This window comes from Syngnathus floridae, chromosome 10 (assembly GCF_059516105.1).
Source record: "Syngnathus floridae isolate MCC-2025c chromosome 10, RoL_Sflo_1.0, whole genome shotgun sequence".
Taxonomy (NCBI): domain Eukaryota; kingdom Metazoa; phylum Chordata; class Actinopteri; order Syngnathiformes; family Syngnathidae; genus Syngnathus; species Syngnathus floridae.
The window spans coordinates 9,734,005-9,760,014 of record NC_142422.1 but is presented as its reverse complement, the minus strand read 5'-3'; the positions used below and the strand labels follow the sequence as shown (position 1 = coordinate 9,760,014).

General features: G+C 39.1%; 2 protein-coding genes across 18 annotated transcripts in view; both read right to left on the bottom strand.

Annotated features, from left to right (window-relative positions):
• Nucleotides 1-956: 956 nt before the first annotated feature.
• On the bottom strand, nt 957-24,223 carry macf1b (microtubule actin crosslinking factor 1b). 3 transcript variants are annotated; one of them, XM_088386076.1, is made up of 40 exons: nt 24,040-24,223; nt 23,209-23,320; nt 15,714-15,770; nt 15,435-15,605; nt 14,895-15,061; nt 14,662-14,821; nt 14,278-14,362; nt 13,808-14,052; nt 13,134-13,253; nt 12,916-13,023; nt 12,618-12,836; nt 12,054-12,257; nt 10,975-11,206; nt 10,290-10,516; nt 10,084-10,206; nt 9,904-10,005; nt 9,676-9,777; nt 9,440-9,589; nt 9,213-9,368; nt 8,764-8,961; nt 8,474-8,602; nt 8,226-8,396; nt 7,977-8,132; nt 7,676-7,882; nt 7,447-7,566; nt 7,209-7,378; nt 6,972-7,131; nt 6,448-6,642; nt 6,224-6,349; nt 5,912-6,055; nt 5,595-5,783; nt 5,399-5,513; nt 5,141-5,307; nt 4,843-5,005; nt 4,304-4,458; nt 4,152-4,226; nt 3,956-4,073; nt 2,914-3,059; nt 2,681-2,801; nt 957-2,587 (listed from the first exon to the last, which is right to left on the bottom strand). In XM_088386076.1, the coding sequence occupies exons 2-40, from the start codon at nt 23,245-23,247 to the stop codon at nt 2,559-2,561; spliced, it is 5,721 nt and encodes a 1,906-aa protein (XP_088242202.1). In that variant the 5' UTR covers nt 23,248-23,320; nt 24,040-24,223; the 3' UTR covers nt 957-2,558. The 3 variants fall into 3 exon arrangements, with proteins under 3 accessions (XP_088242202.1, XP_088242200.1, XP_088242201.1); XM_088386074.1 differs by lacking the exons at nt 23,209-23,320; nt 24,040-24,223 and adding exons at nt 15,961-16,655; nt 18,574-18,877; XM_088386075.1 differs by lacking the exon at nt 24,040-24,223 and having other exon boundaries at nt 23,209-23,431.
• Nucleotides 24,224-25,280: 1,057 nt separating this feature from the next.
• Nucleotides 25,281-26,010, bottom strand: part of plecb (plectin b) — a 78,022-nt gene continuing 77,292 nt past the window's right edge. For 13 of the 15 annotated variants that reach the window (XM_088386065.1, XM_088386066.1, XM_088386067.1 and 10 more), the window contains one exon: nt 25,281-25,984. The gene's annotated coding sequence lies outside the window, so the exon portion shown is untranslated. The remainder of the gene's footprint in view (nt 25,985-26,010) is intronic. The other 2 variants (XM_088386059.1, XM_088386060.1) reach the window with 2 other exon arrangements.

The window sequence follows — 26,010 nt, the reverse complement described above, 5'->3', positions numbered from 1 at the left end:
GTCTGAGTGGAGGAAGGGAATTCGGGAAGTGAGAAAAAGAGATGGAGAGAGCAAATTAAAATTTCAGTACCAGGGGAATGTACAAAGTAATAAAAACAAATTGTTAGAACCTAAACCGCATTAATAAGATTTGTTGTGCTGTACCCTGAAAGCTAGAGTTCTGTTTGTGATCCCATTCAAGGTAATGACATTAGTTCAGTGTGGAGCCATGGATTGGAGAGTGGATTTGATTCCAAAATATAAGGAGTGGAACGTTTTGAAGGAAAAATGCCAATTTGCTCTCTAAGTCCTTGAGAATGGCATCAATTCTATTCCGGCTAGAATTTGTCTGCTTGAATAAAAGATATTTATTGTGTATTTGTGCTTCAAGTAGTTATAGTAATATTTTAAATAACATTGTTAACTTCCTCTAATAAACCTTTCCAATTTATCATCCCGTATAATATACATGAGCCAAAGAGGTCACAGCCTAGCCAACTTGCTTTGACAAAACCTAGCAGCAGGGTGTTGTTCTGATCTTGGGTCATGGTCAGTACTTTCAAAGAACAATACGTTCCTTTCTTTTGAAAACTGCTGGCCTATGTGTTTGAACCAGTATGACTGTTTGTAGAAACATTGACAGCGGGATAGCAAACTGAGATGAGGCTCCACAGATAAAATTTCTCCCACTGAGACTTGATGATTATATAATATGCACAACAGAGGTCTATGCATGCATATATAGCCTACATTTTCACATAACACTAGTACTGCTACTCTATTGCAGCCTGTACTACCACTATAACTACAACTGCAAGTAATACTACTATTACTTTGACGTGATGGCAAAACATGGTAACTGATGGCATGAAAAACAAACAAATAACTTTTTGGGATAGAAAATACAGCAAAATCAGTGACTTACAATGTGATTGTTTAATACTAGAATCATATTGAGGCGATAATCACAACCAATATTTGAATTTTGTAACAAATGATTCATTTATTGGTGCACTTCAACAGAAAATGATTAGTGACCTAAATTGAGAGGTCGCCAAAATTGGACATCGTAAAGAGTGCTGAATACAGGAACATGTAAAGATTAAGTTAAAGGTGCATAGTAAATGAGTTGAAATGTTGTTTCTCCACAGTATAACCCATATCCCAATACAAACAAATTGAGGCCAAAAGGCGTATTCTATACTTAAAAATATTTAATGAATCAATTCACCTGCATAGACTCAACCCTACTGTATTTCACCTTCTGTCTGCAATACCAGGTCTGAAAAACTAGAGCATAAAATGGTGCATTTAAGCTGAGTTATTTACAAAGATAGCGAAAATGTATTGTTCTCTCACTGACCAGCTTGTTTAATTGTCATGGATAGACAGTACCCCAAAAGAAAATTTTAATTTATGTAAAGTTGCTTGGTATCTTTCATTTATCACATAGTAAAACGAGCAATAAAGCAGTGCACAATTGTGTTGTTTACATGTGAGCTGACCGTAAGAGACATTCCACACTACAGAAAGGAAAAACAAGAGACAAGATGCACTTTTGGTACAAGTTGCTAGACAAGCAAAAAAATACTATCAATTCTGAATTGTATTTTTGGAAAACAGACTTGATGGCTATGTACAAAAACAGACTTTAACATGTATCTCATAACTACTACATTTTTTGCTAATAAATCAACCTGTAATGTAGTAAGAAAGTGCTTAATATGTGAAGAAAATTCAAGGAAAAACAAAAACCTTTACTGCAATAAAAAGCAAATATCAGATCGACACTTTCACAGCAATGTTCCATGAAATCCCCCTTAAAAACAATCTTGACAAAGTAGTCGACTATTCAAAATGTCATTGCATTTGTTGGATGCACAATTTTCAATGATGACATTTTCCTAAAAGCATTAAAAACAATGCAAGATCACTTAAACGCACGGCCTCAGAAACCGTAAATGATACAAGGTTGTGGCCCTGCCAAAAATATCATCTTTGCAGCAGCAAAAAAACAACCCCAAAAAAACCCAATTTACATTGTACAATTGAGGACCAACATACTGTATCCTCGCAAATTAATAGTGGTTTTGGTATTTGTGTTTTTGGATTCTCAGTGGACAAACAAAGAACATACTTTTTTTTTCCCATGGCAGTAAATGTTCGCAACTGAACAATGTACACTATTAGGTTAAACAGACAAACTACATAGCCGTTTATACTTACTGATTCTGATAATATAAAAATCAGTAAACATTGCTAAGGGGAAAAAAATGATCATAAGGCAACCATGCATTAAGTTTCCATGCAAAACATTTACAAAACCTTCCAGTGTCCATTTATATTTTTATGTGTAAATTGCAACTGGAGCGTGAACATGTTTGATTCTTCACACTTGGAGAGTTTCAACAGACACTCCAAAGCTGCAGATCTTTCTATATCTTGACCTTCTGTTGTTTTTTTTCAGGGTCTGCATTTTGTGTTCGACCACAACATTTCTACTTATCAGTATGTCTGTCATTCAGGGCCATAAGGCTGTTTGGGTTTAGTGCACACGTGGAGCTTGAAGGCAGAGGCAATCATGTAGGGAGCAGCCTCTCAGCTTCTTCTGGAGGATGAGAAAGAATGAAAACAAAGTGATATATTGTATAAAGAACAGACTGCACATGCAGTCACTTGAGATAAAAGGTTATTGCCTGACCTGATGGTGATAGAGAGTTGTGGCCTTCTGTAGAAACAAACAGGAGTTCAGATCCTAATGCAGCAATGGAACTTCGTGGACGTATGCAACGGTCGCCTGAAAAACTTCGGCGGAGTAAAGCCTGAAAAGCAAGACTTGCTAGTCAGGTGCCATTTGTGAAGTACAAAAATATTTAACATGAAGTGGTAATGCACAATCAAAGGTGGCAAACGTGTGAGTAAGTCCTAGCTTGCCTTGCGTGTCATGGGGCTGGTGGGGGCGGAGGCGCTGCTATAGAGACTGAGGCTTGAGTTGGACCTGCTGACAGTCAAACCTTTCGATGTGCTCGCTGTGGGAGATAAGTACTTTTGCTTGATCTTCAGGTTGGTCCGACCTTTTACTGTGGCAAAAGTGCAGTTTTTAGAACGTTGTTACCCATTCAAGAATTTCTTAATTGTCACAGAAATAACAAAAGACAAATGTAATGATGAACAAAGTAGACAAATCCAACTAATGACAGTCACAGCATTGCTTTTGAATTACAGTCCCAAAAATTTAATAAAGATAACAATAATGAAATAAGTCGGACAAAACTAACCTTTAATTCAATATTTTGATGGTGCCTTATAACTCTCATGCACATTTACATTTGAGTTCACCTCTAATCAAAAATAATGTTGTTCTCAGCTATTTTGCTCACAGTGCATATCTGTTCCCTCACATCGAGGCTAAACATATCCAATGTCTGATTTTGTTCATTCTCAGGTCATTTGTATTTTTCATTAGACCACAGTTTCAAGGTTTCAATGCATATTCTTATTTTCTTTGACCATCGCATGTTTTTCTTTTGTTTAGCAGAAAGGTTTCAACAAGTTTGCACACAAACATAAACAAGGTCAACACTGTACAATATATTGCAGACCTTTACTGAAACCACCTGTAGGCTGTAATAAAGGATCTTTTTTGTTATTGTTTTTTTTCTCTCAAGTTTTCATATAAATAAAAGATTTGTTGAACTTGCTGTTTTTCTCGATACATGATGTGCACCGAAATGTTCCTCAGCCATTCATTTCCCACAAAGTTTAGTGGTAATCGGTTGGGAACTACAACCATCTTTTGTGATTGATGCTTGGAACTTAAAACAACCTTGATACTACCGTACTATTATTAAAATTAATGACTTGCTATATTTCTTTATCTTTATAGATGCATTTGTTATGTTTATTGATGCATTCTGTCATCAAACTGTGACCTTGAAGTAAAAATTGAGACAAGTCCAGTTTGCAGTAACCTTACCTCTGCAGGGATCGTTCTTCACCAGGAACTCATCCAAAGCAGTCCAGCCTCCTCCCACTCTGACCATCAGTGTGCTCCGCAACATACGCACCATCCGCAACTGTTGGGAATCTCCAAACTGCACACAATTGAAAACTTGCAATGACAATTCACTGTCAAACATATTTCTTGTAAGGCAAAAAGAAACATAACTCACCCTGTATCTGTTGGCACTGATCTGCTCTACTTGAAACGTCTTGGGACAATTACATTGTGATACCTGACGGCTCACCTGCAAAAAGAAATATGCAAAAGTATGTGAACCATTTGAGTCACGGCAAGTAATTTCTCCACTCGTAAGCAATGTACCTCTTCATTGATTTGATCTGCGTCCAGAGTTTTCCTGTAAGGGTCTCTGCTGGGGTGCAGCGCACTCACAAACTCATAATAATCAATGAAACCATCACTGTTCATATCAAAAATGTTTGCAACTGCGTTCATCTCCAGCGAGTTGGTGGGGAATTCTGCAGTGAATGGGGTGGGGAGAGAGGTCAGTTGATACAGGGAAGTAATAATAATACAATTAAATACTCACAGTACAGAAAAGCTTTATGGACATGATGTTGGTGACAATGGATTACATGAGTCAAAAAGATGATTGCATTTAATTTGTAAAAGCACATTTTTACACATCCTTTGGTGTAATGGCTTCAGAGTGCCTTCTGAAAAGTTTTTCATTACTTTATTAAATAGTAGTAGTAATCAGGCGCAGTCGGAAATTTGTCTGGCTTTCTGTTCTGTTAACAGCATCACATTCACTGGTCAATTTTCATTCGTAATTGGTAATTTATGAATTTCACATTTACTAGTACACACAACAACAAAAGAGAAACGGCAGTAGGTCTTACTCGAAGCCAGGACATAGTCAATGAACTCTTTCTGGCTGATGCGTCCATCCTGATCCCGATCAATGTTGCGGAATACATCTAGGATGCGAGACTTCAAATGGCTTATCCACTGAATGTAACGTTTTCGCCAAATATTAAAGTCAAAGTTGGCAAATTCTTCAATCTGCATTTTAAAAAAAAAGCAAAAATACAGGGCTTAATGTCACATCAAAATTAGTAAAAAAATAATCACAATGGGTCCATTCACATTGGACTCATCCAACAGTGTACTTGTTTCATTCTCAACAAACGCAATAACCTCTTTGAGTTTTTGCTGGTGTTGTTCAAGATGTTTTTGTCTTGCTACCGCCAGGAGCCAAAGTTGCTGCCACTGACTGACCAGCTGACTGAGCAGTGGGGTCTGGGGGTCAAGGTGCTCCAGGGGGAGTGGTGCTGGAGGCTGCAACTTTAGAGTGCTCCGCCTCTCTGGGTAGACAAAGCGTGGAAGTCTAATAAATTCTAAACACAAATTGTTGACATTGCTTTATGAGTAGCACATTAACAGTGGTGTCCTTACTTGTGATTGTTCGTTTGAAGGGTGAAACCTGATGTTTTGAAACACTCTTGCGTTTGCAGGACTTTGTTGCATGTTCAACTTCTGGTAGCTTCTTATTGAGCTCCTCCATGAACACCTGCAGAAGGAAATCGAATTTAGCTGACATGTGGTAAAGGGTTAGGCACCCTTCTTTTTTACATGATAGTAAAAAACATACACAGTGCTGCTCAATAAATTCTTGGTTCTGCTCTGTGTTTTCAGGCACAGGTTCTTCATCTCTGATACTGAGAGCTTCTTGTGCTGAGGAGATCCATTCCAACAGCCTCTGGACTTCCGCTCTCTCTTCCTCCAGTAAAGCTAAAGTCGTCTGGATCCTTAAGCCTTGTTGCTGGGCCCATGTCAGAACCTATCTCAGAAAACCACAAAAGGGATTCTCTAATGAGGAATACTGTACCAGTACTAAGTGTAACTGGCAAACCATTGACTGAAGAATGAATGTGTCATTTGTCATTATGCTGGCACAAGATCGCTCACCTCCTCGTAGCGGGTCTTGGTGACACCCATCCAAGACTTGAGGGTTACGACTGAGTCTGGATGACAAGAGGAGAGGATCTTTTGACCCAGACACTGGATATTCTCCAACTCTGCTGATTGTGTTTTTAAGGTAAACATTGTTTCCTGTGGAAAAGTACGCAAAAGTCAATTTTTCATGAATGTATTACATTTTTTAATGATCTACGAATACAACCACGAGCGACAAAGTTCCCATTATCAGACTTTATTGAGTCGCTCACTAATCCTAATCAGACTTATTTTTTTACTCTGACCTGCGTAAACAGTGTTTACCTCATTGTGTTTGTGGAAGGCAAGCAAACTTTCTTCTTCTTCCGGTATGACACCGTATTTAAAAAGCCTCTCCACCTCACTGAGACGCTCCATGAACGAGTGGACAAGGCCATCAAATTTCTCAGCCTCAAGAGAACAAAGATCAAGATATGAAAGTTAGCAATACTATCAACATTTATTAAGTATCACATAGCACAAAGTTACTAATACTAAGCTTGAACTACCTGCTGAAGTGCAGCCTCAAGTCTGTCCTGTTTGCCGACTGACAGCCTGCACACCACCTCCCAGCGGCTCTCCAGTTCATCCATTTGCTCCTGCAGCCAGTGGGAATCAGCCGTACTGCTCTTGGTCAGGTCCTTTACAGAGCGTTTCAGGGTCTTGATGCACCCTGCCCGCTTCCCCAGCTCCTTTTGAAATGCCTACACAAGAACAATGATGAGAATGTGCGAAATTGTGACACTAATAAAATGCATATGAAGTAAGACAATTTCTGAGAGGGCATCATTCTGTGAATGAAAGTGTGTCAGCCAATAGAAAGCACTCAGCTGCGTTGGGAAGAAAACGACAACGTTACTTTCAAATCAGTTCTCAAAGTTTCAGAGTCAGAACAAAAATGAAATATTATGATCATCGGGGCAAAACAAGAAAGAAGGTGATTCTTGGGAATGTGATATACTGTAGTTAAAAATACAATGTGTTTCGCAGAACATGGAACTAGTAATGTCAAAATTCAGTTTTCTTGCCTTACCTTATGTTTGTCTATCAAATTGTTGACCATGTCCTTGTCTCCACTGACAAGAACATCCTCAGCTAAGTGGGGCTCAGCTCTATAAAGCCAGCCATTCAGAGCTTGAAGAGCATCAGTGAACCTTCCTGAGAACAGCAACGCTTCCTCTAGTTTGTGTTGTCTGCAAGTAGAAAAACATAAGTAAGTTTTAAACTTAGGATTTAATATTCTCCTGCAAACAATAACGTATCTTGATACCTCTCCGTTGACTTTCCATTGATGGTGTCCCAGGAGTCTTTCAATTCAGCCAGGAGGTTTTCCAGGTGCTGTTGGTCATAGCTGCTTTGAGCTCGTTCATGAAGTTTGCGGCCACTCTTTAGCGTCGCTTCATACATTGGCCTCTTGGATCTGAGCATTTTCTGGAACTCCTAAAGAAAATGATCGGGATCAGTGAACATGTACGAATGACAAAGCTGTTGTTTAACGTGAACCGCACCTTCTGCTCAGTTAGTTGTTGTTTAATCTCCTCATGTGACTGTGCAATCTCTTTATGGTTGTCTAAGGTTTCTTCTACCTCAAACATCCAGTCCACCAGGAGGCGCCAAGATTCATTAAACTGAAATAGAGGAGGTAACAGTCAGTCAGTTCAAAATGGGATGCCATGTTTCACACTCAAGGTTAATGCTTATAATGGTTGGTGATTGTAAATATAAAAAACCCTCTACCTGTTTGGCATTCTTTTTGACCTCCTCTAGTGCAATGCCTCTCTCTGAAATACACTGCTGTAGTTTTTTGTAGCGATCCTGGACAGTCATGATGAGGTTATGAATGACATCACAGTCCTCTTTCCTGCTAAGCGCAGCAAGTCTACTGCCAGCACTCTCCACCGTGGTCTTCTTCTCCCCATAACCATTCACCTCATCCACCAGCGTCTTTACAGATATGTATAAATTAAACAATAAACAGTTATTACATCAAGTCATGCTGAAAAGCAACAACAAGAATGACGTATAAAACAAACCCTACTCTGTGATCTTGTAGTTGGTTGTAAACTGTGTCCAGAACAAAGCTGGGAGGTGTGAGGAGTCCAATAGACTCTTTACAGTTGGACATCTTGGTGAGAAGGTCCTGGATGTCACTGTGGAATTCCTTGGCCAGTTTCAAGCCATTCATAAGCTTTGCCTAAAAGAAGGGGAAAAAAACAATACGCAACTGTATCATGTCTTAATCATTAAGATTAATAATGGATGAAGCAGAATGGAAGAGTTGAGAGACCTTTCGCTCTTGAACTTTGTTGTACACGGAAGACCACTTTTGTTCTATTATGGACAGGCTGTGTTCTGTACTTGATCCCGGCACAACATTGCTGCTTTCCAGCATTCTTTGAATGGCATTTTTCACCTCTGTATAGGTGTGAAGCTTTGAGTCTGTCTCATTGCATAATTCCTGTTACGGGTGTGCAGAACAAAGCAAGTAGGTTCACTTTGAGTTACAAAGTTTGTAAAAGAGTTTGTGTGTCTCACCAAATGAGCATTAAGCCTCTCAGTGGTTGTTTCTGGCATTCCCCACATGGATTTGGAAGATGGCAACCTGATGTCTGTGTTGTCCAACCACTGCAGGAGGTCTTGAATTTCCATTGTAATATCTTGCACCTGCAAAAGATGACATAAAATGTATTTTACTTGAGTAAAGGTGCACAAACATGTTATTGGTAACCCAAAAAGGAGATCTCATAAAAATCATGGTAATGGGATATTGAGCTGCTTTACAGACGGTACCCCGTAATTATACACTTACAATTAAAAATCATTACCTGACTGAGTCTGTTCTCTAACTCCAGCTGATAACGTTCAGTTTCACAACAAACAAACTCCCAGCTTTCACTGAGTTGGTCCAGTCGAGACTGAAGACTATGTGCACAGTCCCCGGACCCAACTTCTAGCAACTCCTTGCCTGCCTGGTTCAAAGATTCCATTGTGCGAACGTGAGACATGACATCATTACGCAACACCTGTAACAAAAGAGAGATGTTCCATAGTTAATGTCATGAGCTTGTTCTTGGATTATGTCTGGAAATTTTTGTTACATATTTATGTGGACAAATTTGTGCAAACATAACTTTTTCAGGAAACAGTACATGTACGTAGGTATGTTTCTTTTTATCATTTGAGGTTTTATTGTTCGTAATTTGAGAGATGTTTGCCACAATGACTTTCCTTTGCAGGCATTTTCACTATTGAACATTATTATCTCATCACCAACCTTATGTTTTGCCAGCTCTATTTCACAAGCCTGCAGGTCGATGCTGATTGTTTTTTTGCCCCGCAATTGTTCAGCAGTATGGGCAAGCCATGTCTGTAATTCATCCAGTGTGTTTTGGAACTGTCCCAAACCTAGTAGCGCACACTCCAGTTGATGCTGCAAACAAAAAAGTATATGAAAAAGTACATCTGCAAACAAAAAAAGTAGCTAGCTAGACACTCGCTCACCTGTCTGTTGACAGTTTCTGACTCCAGATTGTCCCAACGCAGTCGAAAGTCACACAGGGGTGAGACTGAGCCTGGTGACGATCGAAATACAAAGCGATGGTTTTGGCTTTCTATTTCAATCTTCTTCTGGTACAGTTCTCGCTTAAATTCCTGAGAAACACAAATAACAGAATTAATCAACTAGTGATATGTAGTGGGGCCTGCTACTCGCGCTATATATCATAGTGAATGCTCACCTTGAGTTCACGCAGCTGCTCTTTGACTGATTCTAGGTCAGTTCCAACCATGAACTCTTCTGTTGACCTCAATTCTGCAGATTTCAACCACTCAAAAAGTCCCTAAAATGTAAAATGTTAGGCTGACTGACTAATTTTCACACTGAACAAGATGCATGAATAAACATACACTAATATTTAGTACCTGCTCCTTTATTAAACACAAAAGATCCATAATCATATACATACCTGCATAGTGTCTTGGTAATTTAAGGACATTTGCAAGGACTCCTCCAGCTTCTCACGGCATTCGTTCCATAATTTACTCAAATTGTTCCACAGGCAATAAAGCTTAAAAAGGTCAAACACATTGTTGTTCTCATTACATCTCATATCATCACAAATGATAAATTTAATCATACTCCTTACTTCATCCAGGCTTTTTGTGACATCCGGTTTGTCTGTGTCCCCACATGCTGACATCAGATCCATTCCGAGAACACCAAGGGTGTCTAAATCTCCTTGCAAAGTGTCAATGTCTTCCCTGAGTGTCTGTTGGATGTCAAATTTAAGGAATAATTATGTCAAAATTTGTGTTTTGTAACACTGTAAGGCTTAAGACTTCACTAGCCAACCTGCATGGTCTCTAAGCACTGGCGGATTGTTTCACAGTCCGTTTGGCTTGCATTAAGATCCAAAACTGCTTGCTGAGCATTACTGAGAGCTGCGGTGACCTCAGCAACATCACTCCAAAACTTCATGGATAGATTCAGTAGTTTGAGCAACCAGCTTTCCCTTTCTTGGACCTGACTATGCGTCTCATCCAACAGCTGGGAAAGAATTGAGACTTGCTCCTGGATTGCTAGTATTGTAAAGATGTCACAAAGTTCGGGGTGAGAAGCATTGACACAGCAAGTGTGGAATATTAATATGAGTAGACACTGGCGGAGCTAAAGGGGAGGCCGCAGAGACACTGCTCCCCCACACACTTAAATGTGCATGAACGCCCCCCCGTAGGCACCAGGCCAGATAATTGACTTTTAGGTATTTTAAAAAAAAAATCAGAATCTGTATTCACATTTTGCCTCAGTATCCATAGAGAACACATAATGTATGTTTATCAGATTTTCGGAAGAATTTGGGGCGTTTTAAAAATTGTTTTTTGCTTGGCGGACCACTGAGCTAGCCTTGGCTACCCCTTGACCCCAAAGGATAAAAGTCTAGCTCCGCCATTGTGAGTAGATGACTGTGACATGGATTAAGGCAACATCTCTGTCTGTGAGGAATGTAAAAAAGTAACATTCAAGCAATGATTATCACCCGTGTCGAGGGATGTAATCCCTGCCGCCCTTGTGTTAGTCAGCAAGTCTTGTGCCTGTGTCTTGACACTTGTGAGGCTGAGCTCCAATTTGGATAGTTCAGACAGCAAGTGCTTGTTGTCATGTAGTTGCTCCTGAATCCTCTGGGTCAGACACTGAAGAGGTGTTGGACTCTGGATGTGACTGCGCAGGCGGTCAAGACTTTCTCTGAGAAGAACCATCCTCTCATTCAGCTAAAGAAATTAAAATGGTTGCATTATTATTGCAACAAAATACAGTGTAACACTTGAATTTTTGCTCTGACTTTCTTGGCAAATTACATGCATAACTAAATATTTTATTCGTAACACTAAATTTATGTGGAAAACTAGATATTAAAATAGCAATTCATCCACATTAGAGAGATTCCATAAATATTTGGTAAACCTAATTGTGGTGTTCCAACTTATATACTAGTACATCCATTATTTGTACTGCTTGTCCTCACAGGGGTCACGGGCGTGCTGGAGCCTATCCCAGCAGTCATCGGGCAGTAGGCGGGGGACACCCTGAACCGGTTGCCAGCCAATCACAGGGCACACAGAGATGAACAACCATCCGCATTCACACTCACACTTACGGGCAATTTAGAGTGTTCAATTTGCCTACCATTCATGTTTTTGAGGATGTGATAGAAAACCAGAGTGCCTGAAAAAAACCTACGCAGGCACAGGAAGTACATGCAAACTCTACACGGGGAGGGCCGGAGGTGGAATCAAACCTGCACCCTTTGAATTGTGAGGCGGACGTGCTAACCAGTACCCCACCATGCTGCCAAGTACATACTAGTACTGTTAATTTCATTGCAAAATACATTTCATATTCAATACAGCGTAATTAGTCAAATATGCACATATTATTTGTAGTGCTGTTGTTGAATTGATTTGCATGTTTACTGAATTCCTGTTCCTTTGAGCAAGCGATACGTCCCAATTTGTCATTCAAACACCCACGTGCTGTTTATGCCATTGCCTTACTGGAAAATTTGTTATCAAATAAGTGTACTTGCATGATCCTAATTTACAATTGGTGGAACCTTACTTGAGTGAATCTGGGTAGGGAGTCTTCAAGTACAATGGCAGTCTCTCTGACACGTTCTCTGATGGCTCTGTGCCGCTCCTCAGCCTCCGTGGCTTTGCGGCAAAATCCCTCTCCCTGAATTGGGTTTAGCTCGAACAGGCGTTTGGCCAAGGAGCATAAGCGTGTGATCAAAGGCCGATGTTCAGCTATTGACTCTCTGAGACCCTTAAAGTAGGAGGAAAAGAATTAAATTGTTTAACATCACTGAATTTAAAGTCTTACACCCTGATGTGCTGAAGATTTGTGTGTGTAAAAATGGGCACAAACTTGCTCATGGAAACAGAAGCTGATCTACTGACCGAGCGCAGCCAGAATTATGTCTACCAAATGTGGAACGTGTAAGCACACAATTGAACATTCTTGATTTGGGAATCGGGATCTTAGGAGATAAAGCTCTTGACATTTAGATAACAGGAAAATTACTTCTATATAACACATCTGAACTTTTAAAATGTAAGGTAAAAAGGCTTTTTTTTGTTCACTAGAAGAGACGCAATGATGTAATATGGAGAAGGCTCTTTTTACCTGTAAAAGGTCTTGTTGCTCACGTAATGCTTCAAAGCTGATTGTGCTGAGGGAGAGCTGCCCAACAAGGGTTTGTGTTTCATCTAGCCAGGGTGAAACCTCAGTAAGGCCCTCCGAGAACTGAACAACAAGTGACTGAGCATGCTCAAGCTGCAAAACTCCATGGGAATTAGTCGCTGATGTAGTGGCGCATTGTTCCTGTAAGGCATCTAATGGGGTCTGGATAGAAAGATAAAAGGACAATTTTAAAACTCCAACAACACACTGCATACAAAGTATTATGTGGTAAAGTGCTTACCTGTAGATTCCACACTTCACTTTCCTCGCTGTATGTTTGCAAGAGTTCAGCTATTTTTACCATCTTCTCAATGTTGAACCTGTGTTGAAGAATCTCCACAGCCAAAATCTACCCAGGAGACAAAACACCCAATTTGTTTGTGCTTTGAATCAGTTAAATTGCACCTTTATACAAAATCTCTTACAATACAAATCAAAGTAGTGTTCAATGTGCACAACCTTCTGCTCATTGAGTTGTTCTGATATGAGGTCTTGATCCAGGTGAACAGTTTTCATCTTTTCAAGTCTTAGCGCTGCATCCTTAAACCAAGCCACTTCTTTCACTACAGCCTGTTCGAGCTATTAAAACATAAATAGAGTCATCAAAAATATGACGAGGGTCATTAAAACACAACTATATAAAGTAGTATGAATAGTATTTATAAAAGTAACGTACCCCCAAGCCAAATGATTTTAATCTTGGTCTGACATTTTGGTTTCTCCCAAATATTTAAGGTAGTTTACAGCCACTGATCTAACATTTAATTGAGAATGCAGTCTGGCTAGTCTCACCAATGTAATGCTATATTTAATACAGTACTTAACTAGCTATTGTATTGCATTTGTCACTGCTGTAAGTAACAATAACTTTAAATCCACTTGCATTATCCGAGCATTAATTGACTGATAATTGAAGATATGTATTTTCCGTTTGCTGGACTGTCTTGTAAATGAGAGGAACATTAGTTAAATGTAAACATGTGAAGTCCAGCAATTAATATGATTCCATCTTGGTTGATAAATTAGCAAATGTTGATGAACTCGATAGAATGACAACCATATGTCTGGGGAGCTTGGTAACAAAGTAACTTGGATATTTTAGGTTAACATTTTTTTCAACAGCTTGATCTTACCCTCTGTCTTTCAGCTGCACATAGCACTGCATCTCCGCCATATGTCTGTGGTCCTGCTATACCCAAGAGTTCTCTCTCAATACGACCCAGCCACAGGTGGAGGTCCTCCTGGCTGGATGTACAGCGATTGGATGCTTCCAGAGCCTGCTCCAGCCTTTGTAGTACATCAAGACTACTCAAATTTAGCACGGAGCATCGGATGCGAAGTCCATCTAATTTCTCCTGCACCTGGTGTTCTTCCTCCTCTGAAATCACAGTCACCATATATCATTGGTATAGTACAATACAATACGAGACAATGCGATACCATATAACTTTGTTTATATAGTGCATTTTGCAACAGCTGCAGCTGTAACAAAGCACTTTACATTTAACATAGTAATATAAAGTAATGAGGAAGGGCTTGTAAATGTCACCTTCGGTTTAGCAATCATCATGAAATCCTAATTATTTAGTGGATATATTATTACCTGAAATCACTTCCATGAGCTCATGGCCTGTTTTTTGAACTTTTGCAAGCGCCGCACTTTTAGCCTGAATCTCATCAGTGAATGCCTGAAAAGAAATGACTGCATGTCAAGTTCGACTTGTATAAATAATAATAAAATAATCATAATAATAAATACATGAATAAATAAATAAATAAATAAATAAATAAATAAATAATGCCAGAAAAGAAATGACTGCATGTCAAGTTCGACTTGTATAAATAATAATAAAATAATCATAATAATAAATAAATAAATAAAGAAATAAAGAAAGAAAGAAAGAAAGAAAGAAAGAAAGAAAGAAAGAAAGAAAGAAAGAAAGAAAGAAAGAAAATACACTATGAAGAAGAGGTCAACATTTCCAACCTTAGCCCTCTCTGTGGCATCTGAAAGATTCAGCATCACTCTTTCAGCATTGCGTAGTTCAGCTAGGGCCTGCTCAACAGATATCAGCCACTGCTGCAGATTGTCTACGCCTTCCTGGAAGAGTCGGGCCATTGGTAGAATGCCTTCCAGACTGTCCCTCCTACAAAGAATATAGTTAATTGATAAGCTTTAGTGAGGTGTGTGTGTTGAAGACAATGCCTGTAATAGCTGACCTTTGATCCGCCTCCCACTGTATGGACTCCCACTTCTGTTTGAGAGCAGAAAGCTTGACCCTTGCCTGATCCCCCTCCTCTCCTGGGTGGGCCTCCACCAGCCGAGGACCCTCTAACAACATAGTATGGATACTTTTCCGTCTGTCTGTTAGAAGGCGCAGCAGGAGCTAAAACATACAGTACAATATTATGCTTAGTTGATGATTTATGACGTCACCAAAAGAGTCAAAAAAGATGTTCAATGTCAACAATAATTGGCTAGTATGCATGCACATGACAGAAGTAAACATGGAAACGTCACTGTCAAGATTTATGCAATATTCATTCATAATCCGGAGGGTCCAGAGGGTCCTCCCTCTGAGATTTGCCAACATCAGGTAAGCAAACTCTGCCCACTCACTCCTCAACAGGGCACTTTCTCTTTCATTCAAAACAGGTCTTACCTTGCTATACCTTCATCCAGTTTAACTATTTTGGTTTATCTGCCTACTCAAGGCAATTTAAGTGTCTATGGAGTATGAAAGGAGATTAGAAACAAACCCTTTGTTCTTGAAGCTGTGCTTTAACCACTTTGACTTCTGAAGATGGAGGCTTCTGATTAGCTGTGAGCTCCTCTATTTCACACACCCATGTCAGCAAGGCTTCCAGACTTTGAAGGAACGTCCCAGTATCAGTAGATATGTTTCGCAGAGCCAAAGTAGACTTGGTTTCCTTTAGGAAAATCATGCATCCCATAATATTGACCACATCAATTAATTGAATGAATACTTAGAAGGCAAAATCTAATCAGTTTTGTTAACATGAAACGGTAAAGCATACCTTCCATTTATCCACACAGGACTCTTGATCTGAGCTTGAGTGTCCATCACCTTGGAGCTGTGAAGTGAACAAGGTTGCATCATTTTTTTTTTAATTACACTTGTAGATAGATGAACGTCGGGCTACTGACAGAGATTGAGACCAAGCATTGCTATATAATACACAATGTTAGTTTAGATGACAAAACAAAGGGATGGAATGGAAGGAATTGAGTGATTTAATAATGTTAAAAGTTTTTTGTATCAACCTCAGCAAGTTCCTGGGCAACTCCATTCAGGACTCGAACAGTTCTTGTGATTATGGGGTCCCCTCCCTTATCTCCTGTTGGATACTCTGTCACCTCCACGATCTCAGTCACAATAGTTTCAGTCACCTCCGTCACTTCCGTCACTTCCCGTGATGCCACCGTCTTCCACGACCAGGGACTTCCTTCTCTAGAGTCTCCCCTGTGAAAACTAGTCCTTCTCTCTGCAGCAGTCTTGTCAGGATAAGCCAAGGGAGATCTTGAATACTCTGGGGGAACAGTTCTTCTAGTCAGTGTCCCATTTCGTGATGGTTTTACAGGAGAAGGGGTGCCCTGCCAGGCGTTATCCAACGTACTGGTACTTCTGATTGTGGAAGCAGGGGAGCTGTGGAGGGGTTTGTCAGAAACCGGTGTATGAGATCCTTCTTCTCTCTTGGGATGAAGTTCTTGTGCCTCCTTGACTGTCTCTGCCACATTGTCCTTGCTTTTATCCTGCCCATGGTGAGGAGGCTGACACTCTTTTCGTCGTTGGTAGCACTCTTTCAGGAAGTCCTCATCTGATCGCACATGCTTGGACTTTTGGCCCAGGCAGCTGGGCCGGCTTATGAGGTTACCCATAATCCTTCAGCCCAGAGGCTAATGAGGCAATAATTGAGGTAAAAGCCCTCGGCCATGCATGTAGATTCTCCTTTAGCTACCTAAAATAAGACAAATGAATCATCATGCAAAAATACACTGTTTTTTCACAGCACTACATGCCACAGCTAAAATGAAACCAGCTCTCTGTATTACTCCTTTCTTGGCCAGAAGGAACCCTAGCGTGACACTTGGCTCTGATGTTTGCTGTGCTTTTGTTTTCATTTAGACTACATACACACATGCTATAACTCGCAGCTAAAATATTCTGGTCTTACAAATCAATGTGACAGGCTTGTCAACGATCCCACTGTCGGCATGACGAACCAGTGGCAATGAGCCAATCCCATTCACTCAGCCAAGTCCAAGTGACCCACTTCTATTAAACTTGTTGTCAAACTAGTGTTAACAGTATCAACATATATTTTGGACACTGATTTGTATGTCCTTTGTTCACAAGTGGACTGGAAGAAACACTTCTGTTGTTTGCCTTAATTTTTTTGTACAGTGATCTAGGACTAAAGAAGCTAAGGTGTGCTCATCAGACTATCACAGCAAATGTCCCTGCAAGTTTCACAGTGTGCTACCTTCGGTACTGTCCCAATTCAGACCTCTCAAGGTCACCTTAACTTGATGACCAAAGAGGGTCCACAACGGTGTTGCATCAACAGACAAATAGAGGGTTGGCTTTTGAAACAGAAATGGGAATTAACTGTTTACCACCTATAGTTCATACTAGTCTGTGTGCTTTTAATATCTTTTGTGATCCAAATAGTCTGTGGCCATGGAAAACGACAAACCATTTATTATGACATTGAACTTGAATTTCGTTTTTCTCACACAAATGTTAAACTACACACATTCTAGAGGACATGGCTTTTAACTAAATGAGACTTGAAGTATGATGCCTTCATGTCCATTAGTAATTGCATCTCATATACTGTATGTCTCACCAGGCAGCTGATGCTGTCAGATAATCCACAGGGGAGTACTGAGTCTGATCAGAGAGTGGTCCCAGACAAAGCCTCAACATCTAGATCAATAATTACCCAGTTAGTTCACATCACTGCCCACCAGTGGGGAACAGAGTATCTGGCTATATCCACATAGGTTAACAATTCAAAAGCATGGGTGTGCTGTCTTTTATTGCCACATCACAGTGATCTCATGAAATTAATAATTAAGTTGTGCAACAGTCACCCACTGCCCAAAACTGTGTTTCTGTTTTTTTTAGGTCTGTATGAAGGGTGAGGTCAAATTACGCAGAAAATAATGTTTTTCATTGTCCCAATTTACATTATAATCAACGCACTCTAAAAATCCGTTGCTCCTGCATCTGAAATGCCAGTAACTGTCTGTGAGCTAGCAGCCATAATACTACTGATCCATTTCATTATCTTGCAATGACCTAACCATCTCATCACTTAACCCGGGTCTACTTTAATTCAAACCAGCCGGTTCTCTGCGCTCAACTGTTATTTCTAGTAAATCAATGCACTCAATTTAATTCATTAGGAACAAAATATGATCCTTTGGTGTAAATAAATTATCCAATTGGGGAACTAGCAGCACAGTAAAAATCCCGAATTACAGCAGTAGAGTAGTGCTCTTTTACGCTCACAGTTAAGCGAGGTATTAAAATAATAATGATTGTAGTGGTCCCTGAATGTGCATATTGGGCAATACATTTACTCAAAAGACTTATATAACAAAATAAGCCCATAGTATTCTATAGAAAGGTTAACCAATGGCTCAAGGATGTTAATCAGGACTAATAGGCCATAGTACAAAAATATACATATATATGTTTTTTGCAGGAATTTTGCAGCCTGTCCAAAGTAATTGCTCTTTACTCAAATATAGCCAAACCCCAGTCCAAAGTCCTTGATGATGTGAATTCCCAGTTCATGCACTGGAAACACAAATTGTAGTTTAATACTGGGAGTTTGGGCAGTTAGATATTACATGAATTACACTTACCCTATACCAGGGACCAACAACATGAGTAAAGGAATCCAGCCAGTCCCATTTCAGCATTCAAACAGGAAAGAAAAAAAGCTTTGTCTGAGCATCCTTTGAGTGGCCTCCCAGTTCCAACATCCCAAACTGAAGGCTGCACACCCAAACACATGCATGCTCTCCTGAATACACAATCAATAAATTCCACTCATTTACACATGCTCACCTACAAACACACTTTCTAAACACAACCATGCACATGTCCTGATAACTCATGCTTTTCCGTTGCCCACAGTCACAGGGAAACAATGTCCTCCTCCTTTCCCCTCACAGTGCACCCCTCCCCTCAGCTTACTTCTCCTCCCACCGGCTCTCTGCTCCTCTCCCTTTCTTCTTTGTTGTAAGAGCTGTGATAGAGGAATTCCTTCCTTGTTAACGCCGCTGATGGGATAGTGTGCCGAGATGCAGACAATGTATTCCAACGACTCAATTGAACTCCCACAGTTCACTGCCAAGTGCAGCTTATACATGGAGGTCAGACCCGAACAGATCCATTTCACAAGACGATGTCGTTCTCACCAAGTCTGAAGCTGCTCAGGTTGATCCTGTACCAAGCAGCTGGATGGCAAAGTGACCCTTTTACCTCTCTCTTGGTTTTCCCCTCATACCCTCCCTCGTTTTACCCGATAAGGCTGTCCTGCGGATCTGAAAGCAGCTTAAAAACTCCATGCTGCCGCGACTTGAGTGGGTGGGGGGGAGAAAAAAAAAGAGTTTTCTAAAGGCCCCCGGGCCGCCCTCAAAACATTCACATGTTAAGTGACAGCTGCCTCAGCCCATTCCCCTTTTGGTGGTGAGGGAGAGAAGTGCAGGCGACAAAAGAGACCCACACCCACTCTGATACCCACCCACACATACAACATCCCAACCCCCTTGCATTGCTAATTCTCCATTCAGTCAATTCAGCATGTCTCCTCAGGAGCAAGAAAGGCAACAAATTTCTGCAAAATATCTCAAATTACATTTCATTTTACTTTCATCCATTGTAATCCTTGCTCAGAAACAAAGAATTATTCAATGATACTAACACCATTAGTATTTTCTCTGCTTATGGCCTTAAAAAGCAAAGGAAGGACTCCTAATGAGAAATATCTTGTTAAAAAATGCCGTAATATTTCTGAGGACTACCAATCTTAGTTTAACGCAACAATTCATGTGAACATTGTTGGATGTTATAAGAAATGGGGCACTTTTATTTTGGGTTTACAGTAAATCAAAGACTAACATTCCCAGCGTAAAACTACAGAATAGAGTACTGTTTTCTGTGCAAGTGTACATAAGCACACAGGAAGTGTACACGCTCGTCACTTCCCAGAAGTTTATATCGTGCCCTCTTTATTTTGTTGCCTCTGTATTTCTCCAACCAGCCAAATAATGGACCAAATCAACTGATCCAACTAACAAATGCACGCTTGTACTGTGCATACACCCACGCAATATCCTACTTAACAATTCCAATTAACAGACACGCACGCGGATAGGTTTTTTTTTCCCCTACCTAATTCACAAGTTGAGTGTTCCTCTGTTAAATGTTAGTTTTTTAAAGCCAACCTAATATTTAGTTCAGAACAAATTCAGCGTTTTCTAAATCTGTTTCTAATGCAATTTATCGTAAAGAATTAAAACACTACTCGTCTTGTTTTTAGTTTTGGAGGAATTGATAGAAAACAAAATACTGTACTAAAGTGGAGAAGAATAGACAACTGTCAATGACATAGGCCAGAAAGAGCGAAATGGCATAAATGACGCCTGTGGGGTGATGTTATCAAACCCCTGGGGAGAGCTCAAGAAGAGTTCCTCATGCGTATTCTAAGAACCTACGATAGACAATCTGCAGCCAGATTGATATACAGACCTGTTTCTTTGGATCACTGTGATTTCAAGTATTTAACTTCTTTTTTTTTTAAATCAAATCCATGACTCTGAACTTAGGTTAGGAGTTAAAAATTCAATCAAAGATTAAAAGAAAAACACATATTTAAATAAGTTCCCATTATCTAAAAAGTAAACCAAGTCCTAAAAACAGAGGATTGTACAGGATTGTTATGCTAAATTTCTGCATTCTTAAACTAATGCTGCTTTCCTTAAATTTTGTTAAATAAGACTTCAAAATGTGTCCTCCCCCAAACATGGTAATTTGCCCCGTTCATGAGACACAAAAAGGAGGGTTCATTCTTTAGGTCAAACCAGAAACCCTTTTCACGCACATTCATTTATCACCCAAAGTGGTTGCTTCAAAGAAAAGTAAATGAAAGGCTATATAGTACTTCCCAATTGGGCTTTCTGGGCCGTGTCGAGTTGCCTTGATGCTAGAAGTTACAGTTTTGGTTTGAATGAGGGTTTAGCCACTTGGTGATCAACCATATCATACGGTTTTACATTTGAGTTTTTTTTTTTTTAATACTCAATTGCAAGTGTCAGGGTTTAATCAAGGTCCCAAATGTTCACCAAACGGTCAGCAGCCTGTACTTTTATTGTCGTATGGGAATATTGGACATTTTCAAAATTTTCTTGCGACAAGAAAACTCACTAAAACATTTCCCACGTTCTGCGAAGATTTGCAACCTCGAACGAACCCTGACGAATTCTGACGTGAACGCAGCATTGGATGCCTTCGAAAACACTTGTAATTGTTCACTGCTCAGTGGGACAGAAGCCTACGAAAGGCTCAAGGTTCTATGGAAAGAAATTTATGGGGGGGTGACAATGTTTACCATATTCTGGGCAAGGAAACCCCTTGTCCCTGAGGAAATGAAGACCCCTCTTATTATTGGTCGACATATATGACAAAATATGGCAGTGTGTATTGATGAGATGCACAATGCAACTTTTCCCTCACAAGCTGCGATGCTGTTTATTTCAAGCCTGGAATTATAAATGTAATAATCAGTCAAAAAATGTTCCACAAAAAGGTTAAAAAAATGACAACATTTCTGTTCAAACAGATAATTATGGCATACTTCATGTCTTCAGGAGCAGGTGTGAGACCCTCTGAAGTGTGATGTTAAAGGTCTGTATCTACTAGGTCCTCATTCATGCTGATAACTAACGAGTCCCAAAGGTACAACGTGAAAAACAAAACACCAAAAAAACTAGCAGAGCGCCAGACAAAACACATTAGCATGACAATAGTCTGTAACCGGATGTAATATGACAAAGGCAATACAGAGCCAAGTGCATATTTAACACACTCTCATTGGGGACGGTAACAAGCCACCCAAAACATTCAAGCCACATTGGTGAAACATGTAGATCTGACAAAACATGAAATGAATCAATCACCCAAAATAATGCTATTTGTTATTAAACTTTATTTTATATTACTACTTATTTTATTCTATACTATGTATATTGCAAACCCTCAATGAATTAGAAGAATTAGAAACATATAATCCACCTCAACACTATACTCTAACACAACTAATTGCTCAATTCAACTAATTCACTTCAGACAAGATTTGTTTTGCCAGAAATCCCCTAATTTATATTTGAACACTTTACACATTTAAAAAAATATATATAAGTCCTTATACATGTTTATTACCTAATTTCATGTTAAGCTCTTGTGATTTTTTTCTTAATAAAGATGTTTCTTAATACATCTTTCCCCGTGGCAAAATAAATGCACTTGATATAAACATTCATGTGACAGTGGTGATCAATAAAACAGTGGGATATGATCACATTTACCGCAATGCTCCTCCTTCCTTTCTTTTCTTTTGCGACACCCTGTCCTTGTCATCCCCACAGCATTTCATGTCTTTTCAGTATGTTCATTCATGTGAGCAGAGGGCCTCCAGTGATAAACACTTGTGTAGCCTGGCTTCCCAGACCAAGCACAAAAAGCCTGATTCCCCCACACCTCTGCCTCCCTGTGGTCTAAAGAGGTTTCCCTGCAGGAGTAGAAATTTAGGTTTTCATTGTATTATGTTTGGTAAGAAAGAAAGAAACAAAAGAAACTACCCATCCATTTTGTTTTACTGGGCTGAAGTCAATGTCACAGACAGTGCATCCAAAAAGTATTCACAATGTCTAAGTTTATTCACGTTTTATGTTACAGCCTCGTACAAAAATGGAATAATTTCTCCCTCCAAAAAAAAAAAACTTGATAGACCACCCAATAACCAGACCAGGGGGAAAAAAAAAAATCAGATCTCTCCAGAAGATTCCTGACTGGTCTCTGAGCCACTCAAGGACATTCACAGAGTTCTCAGAAAGTCACCACTTTGTTGTCTTGGTTGTTTGCTTATGCTGGTTGTCCTGCAAGAAGAAATATTTGCCCTATGCAGTCTGAAGTCCCAAGCACACTGCAGTGGCTCTTTAGCCAAGATTTCTCTGTACATTGCTCTATGCATCCATCCTGAAATCCTGACTCGTCTTCCAATTTCTACTGTTGAAAACCATCCCCACAGCAGGTCAGTCAATTAGTTCAGAACTTATTCTATTTGTGTAAATACTTTAGAGATGCACTGATGTTTACACGAAAGTCCTGCTGGTAAAGGAAAATAAATCCTTATGATGGAAATGGGATGAAGGAGGAAGAGAAAAATAGCAGAGATGAGTACAGAGACAACAATAAGAAAACAAGCAAAAACTGACCCTGAGGTTAAAGGGGGGAAGCCTCATCTCCATACACATCAGCCATTGTCTCAGTGCTCTGATTTGACCCCTGAACTCACACTGCCATTGGCTTGAATCCTCAACGTCCCTCCTGAAACAAAACAAAAAACAAACATTTAGTGATGTTGGCATCATTAAGCAATCAAATTAATTGGTATTATTATTCTGATTATTACAACAAAGCTAAACAATTTTTTTTCTTCTGTGTACACACAAATTACATTAAGCAATGCAAGCAAAGCGTATCATGTCATTTTAGTTTTCTGAAGAACCCATTACATTCCACCCAAACCTTACTGTTATCCAGCTTGATGAACATTTCACTCGTCAATTCTGTTGTGATGCTCACAATTTCTGATTCCTTAGATATGCTCGGGGCCTCCACCAACTGATGGTGCTCGCTTGAACGGTGACCTCAAATACTTTCTTTCATCTCACAGACCACAGTCCTACTCAAAATAATGTCTATTGCAACAGATTATATGAATCAGCAGCATAACACCGTCATTTAAATACCAAATAAAACTGAATCAAGAAATGTGTTGTAACGTCATGAAAACACTAATGTGAATTAAACTATCGGAAGTGTGCAAAACGTTTGGGACGGTCAAATTAAGTTCACCTGTAAAGCCATTATTGCATTTTAGATTAATCTTGAAATTTCACCCAAAAGCCAATGTTCGTATGTTTTTGTGAGTCGTGTATTTCCAGTACTTTCATTTAAATTAATACAAGGCATTTTTCTTCAAGAATGCATATAAGTCATCTGCTTTTTTTTTTTTTTTTTTAAAATCCCAGCTCTTTGCATACCAGTGTTGCTGGTCCTGTGATGGTGTTGTTGATTCAAACAAATCCCCTCCTGTATCCTGCAAGATCACATGAACCGTCCATGTAGTACATTTCAAATACACATGGTGTATGAAGAATAAGTGACTTGATGTGCTTCAATTCTTGATGCTCTTTGATTCTTACCTCATTGTTTGCAGAAAATTCTGAGATGGAATGATTCAAATTCAAGAATTCAAAAAAGTTGTGTGAAGAACTAATTGGCATAAATTCCTCACTGCCTTTGCTTGAAGTCTTCTCGATAGGTGTCGGTGGCTAATATTGACACACAGAGCACAATGTGCATGCATGCAAAATCACAATACCAATATTAACATTGTTGTCCTACTTTAAATATTTCATTGGATAAGAAAACTGACGGACAAACCCAAAATATGAGATTGTTACTAGCCTCCAGAATAATCCCAACCACACATTTCATAATGAGCAAGGAGTTAGGATATAAAACAGGATTTGACATTAACAGTGGCTGGATGGATTGTGCACCGGTGTGTCAGTCCACTACTGATCATCTTTGCGGCACTGTGTCACTATGGTCATAACTTGTCAGAATACAGCACATGACCCAGCTCGTTAAAGAGCAGCTAATAAGTGATATTTTTAATACAATTTGTATTTTTTTATTCTTATGACGGTACTTCAAGATATGTCTTCACATTAAAATGAGTGAGACAGCTACTTTTACAATAATTTGTATAGATATGTATATTTCCCCCGGGTATCACTATCTATCTATCTATCTATCTATCTATCTATCTATCTATCTATCTATCTATCTATCTATCTATCTATCTATCTATCTATCTATCTATCTATCTATCTATCTATCTATCTATCTATCTATCTATCTATCTATCTATCTATCTATCTATCTATGAATGAATGCATATGTATCATATAAAGAGGCTCAATTAGAAATGATAACTAAAATGTATTATATCATGAATATTTGGGGCTAGTCTGCTTTTGTCAGGGTCACCACAGATGGTTCACTAATGAAAATACTGTCCCCTTGTGGTCAGTTCACTAAACTAAGTCAATTGGCCTGTGTTTACCATATACATTATGGTCATTTTTCGTGTTCCTTTTAAATGTTTAATTAGATTTTTTTATTGATTTAAGCAGATGGATAATTGAAATTGAAACAATAGTAAAAATAATGGAAATAGATGGTTTAAATCATATTAATATAAAATGACAATAGGGCATCTCAAAAATTTTATTTACATAAGTTAAGTCAAGAACATTCATCAGTCAAAAAAAACATAGTATAAACCAAAATCTCTTTAAAAGCAAGCTCATTATTACTACTGAATATCCATATTCACCCTAATATTACTGTAGCAAATTAAAACAAAAAACTGAACATTGTTGCTACAACAAAAATAATCGAAGATTAAACAAAAATGACAATGATTTGTATTTTAAAGTCTTGTGTAACAGAACATGCATGACTAATATGGATGTTAGGAAAAATATTAACAAAGGTTCATGTTGGTTGATTTTTTTCAAATATAAATGAATTTCTGAGATTGTGGGTAGTGATGAGTATTGTTGCAAAAAATTAAAAGTCCTTGATGAAGAAGGTTCTAGTACAAGCAACCAGGGTTGGTGTCAGGTTGAGTCTGTCTCAGCTCTCTTCAATTGCAAAATACAAACAATGACGCCAATGCTAAAAAAATAAAATAATTCAAGGTAAACAAATAATGGTGTAATGGCCAATCTTTGAATTAAATTATTCATATAAAGCTTAATGAAACGGAAATAACCAATTTCTAGACATTTAGTGTACCTGTGCTCCTATGGGATGTTCATACTGTTTGAAAAATCCATCTAGTTTGTTGGGCTCATAAACTGGGGTCATCTGGAAATCTGTGCTCAAACGAGGGATTCTTAGAGACTGAAGGAGCTGTTGAAAAGAAGAAAAGCAATTGT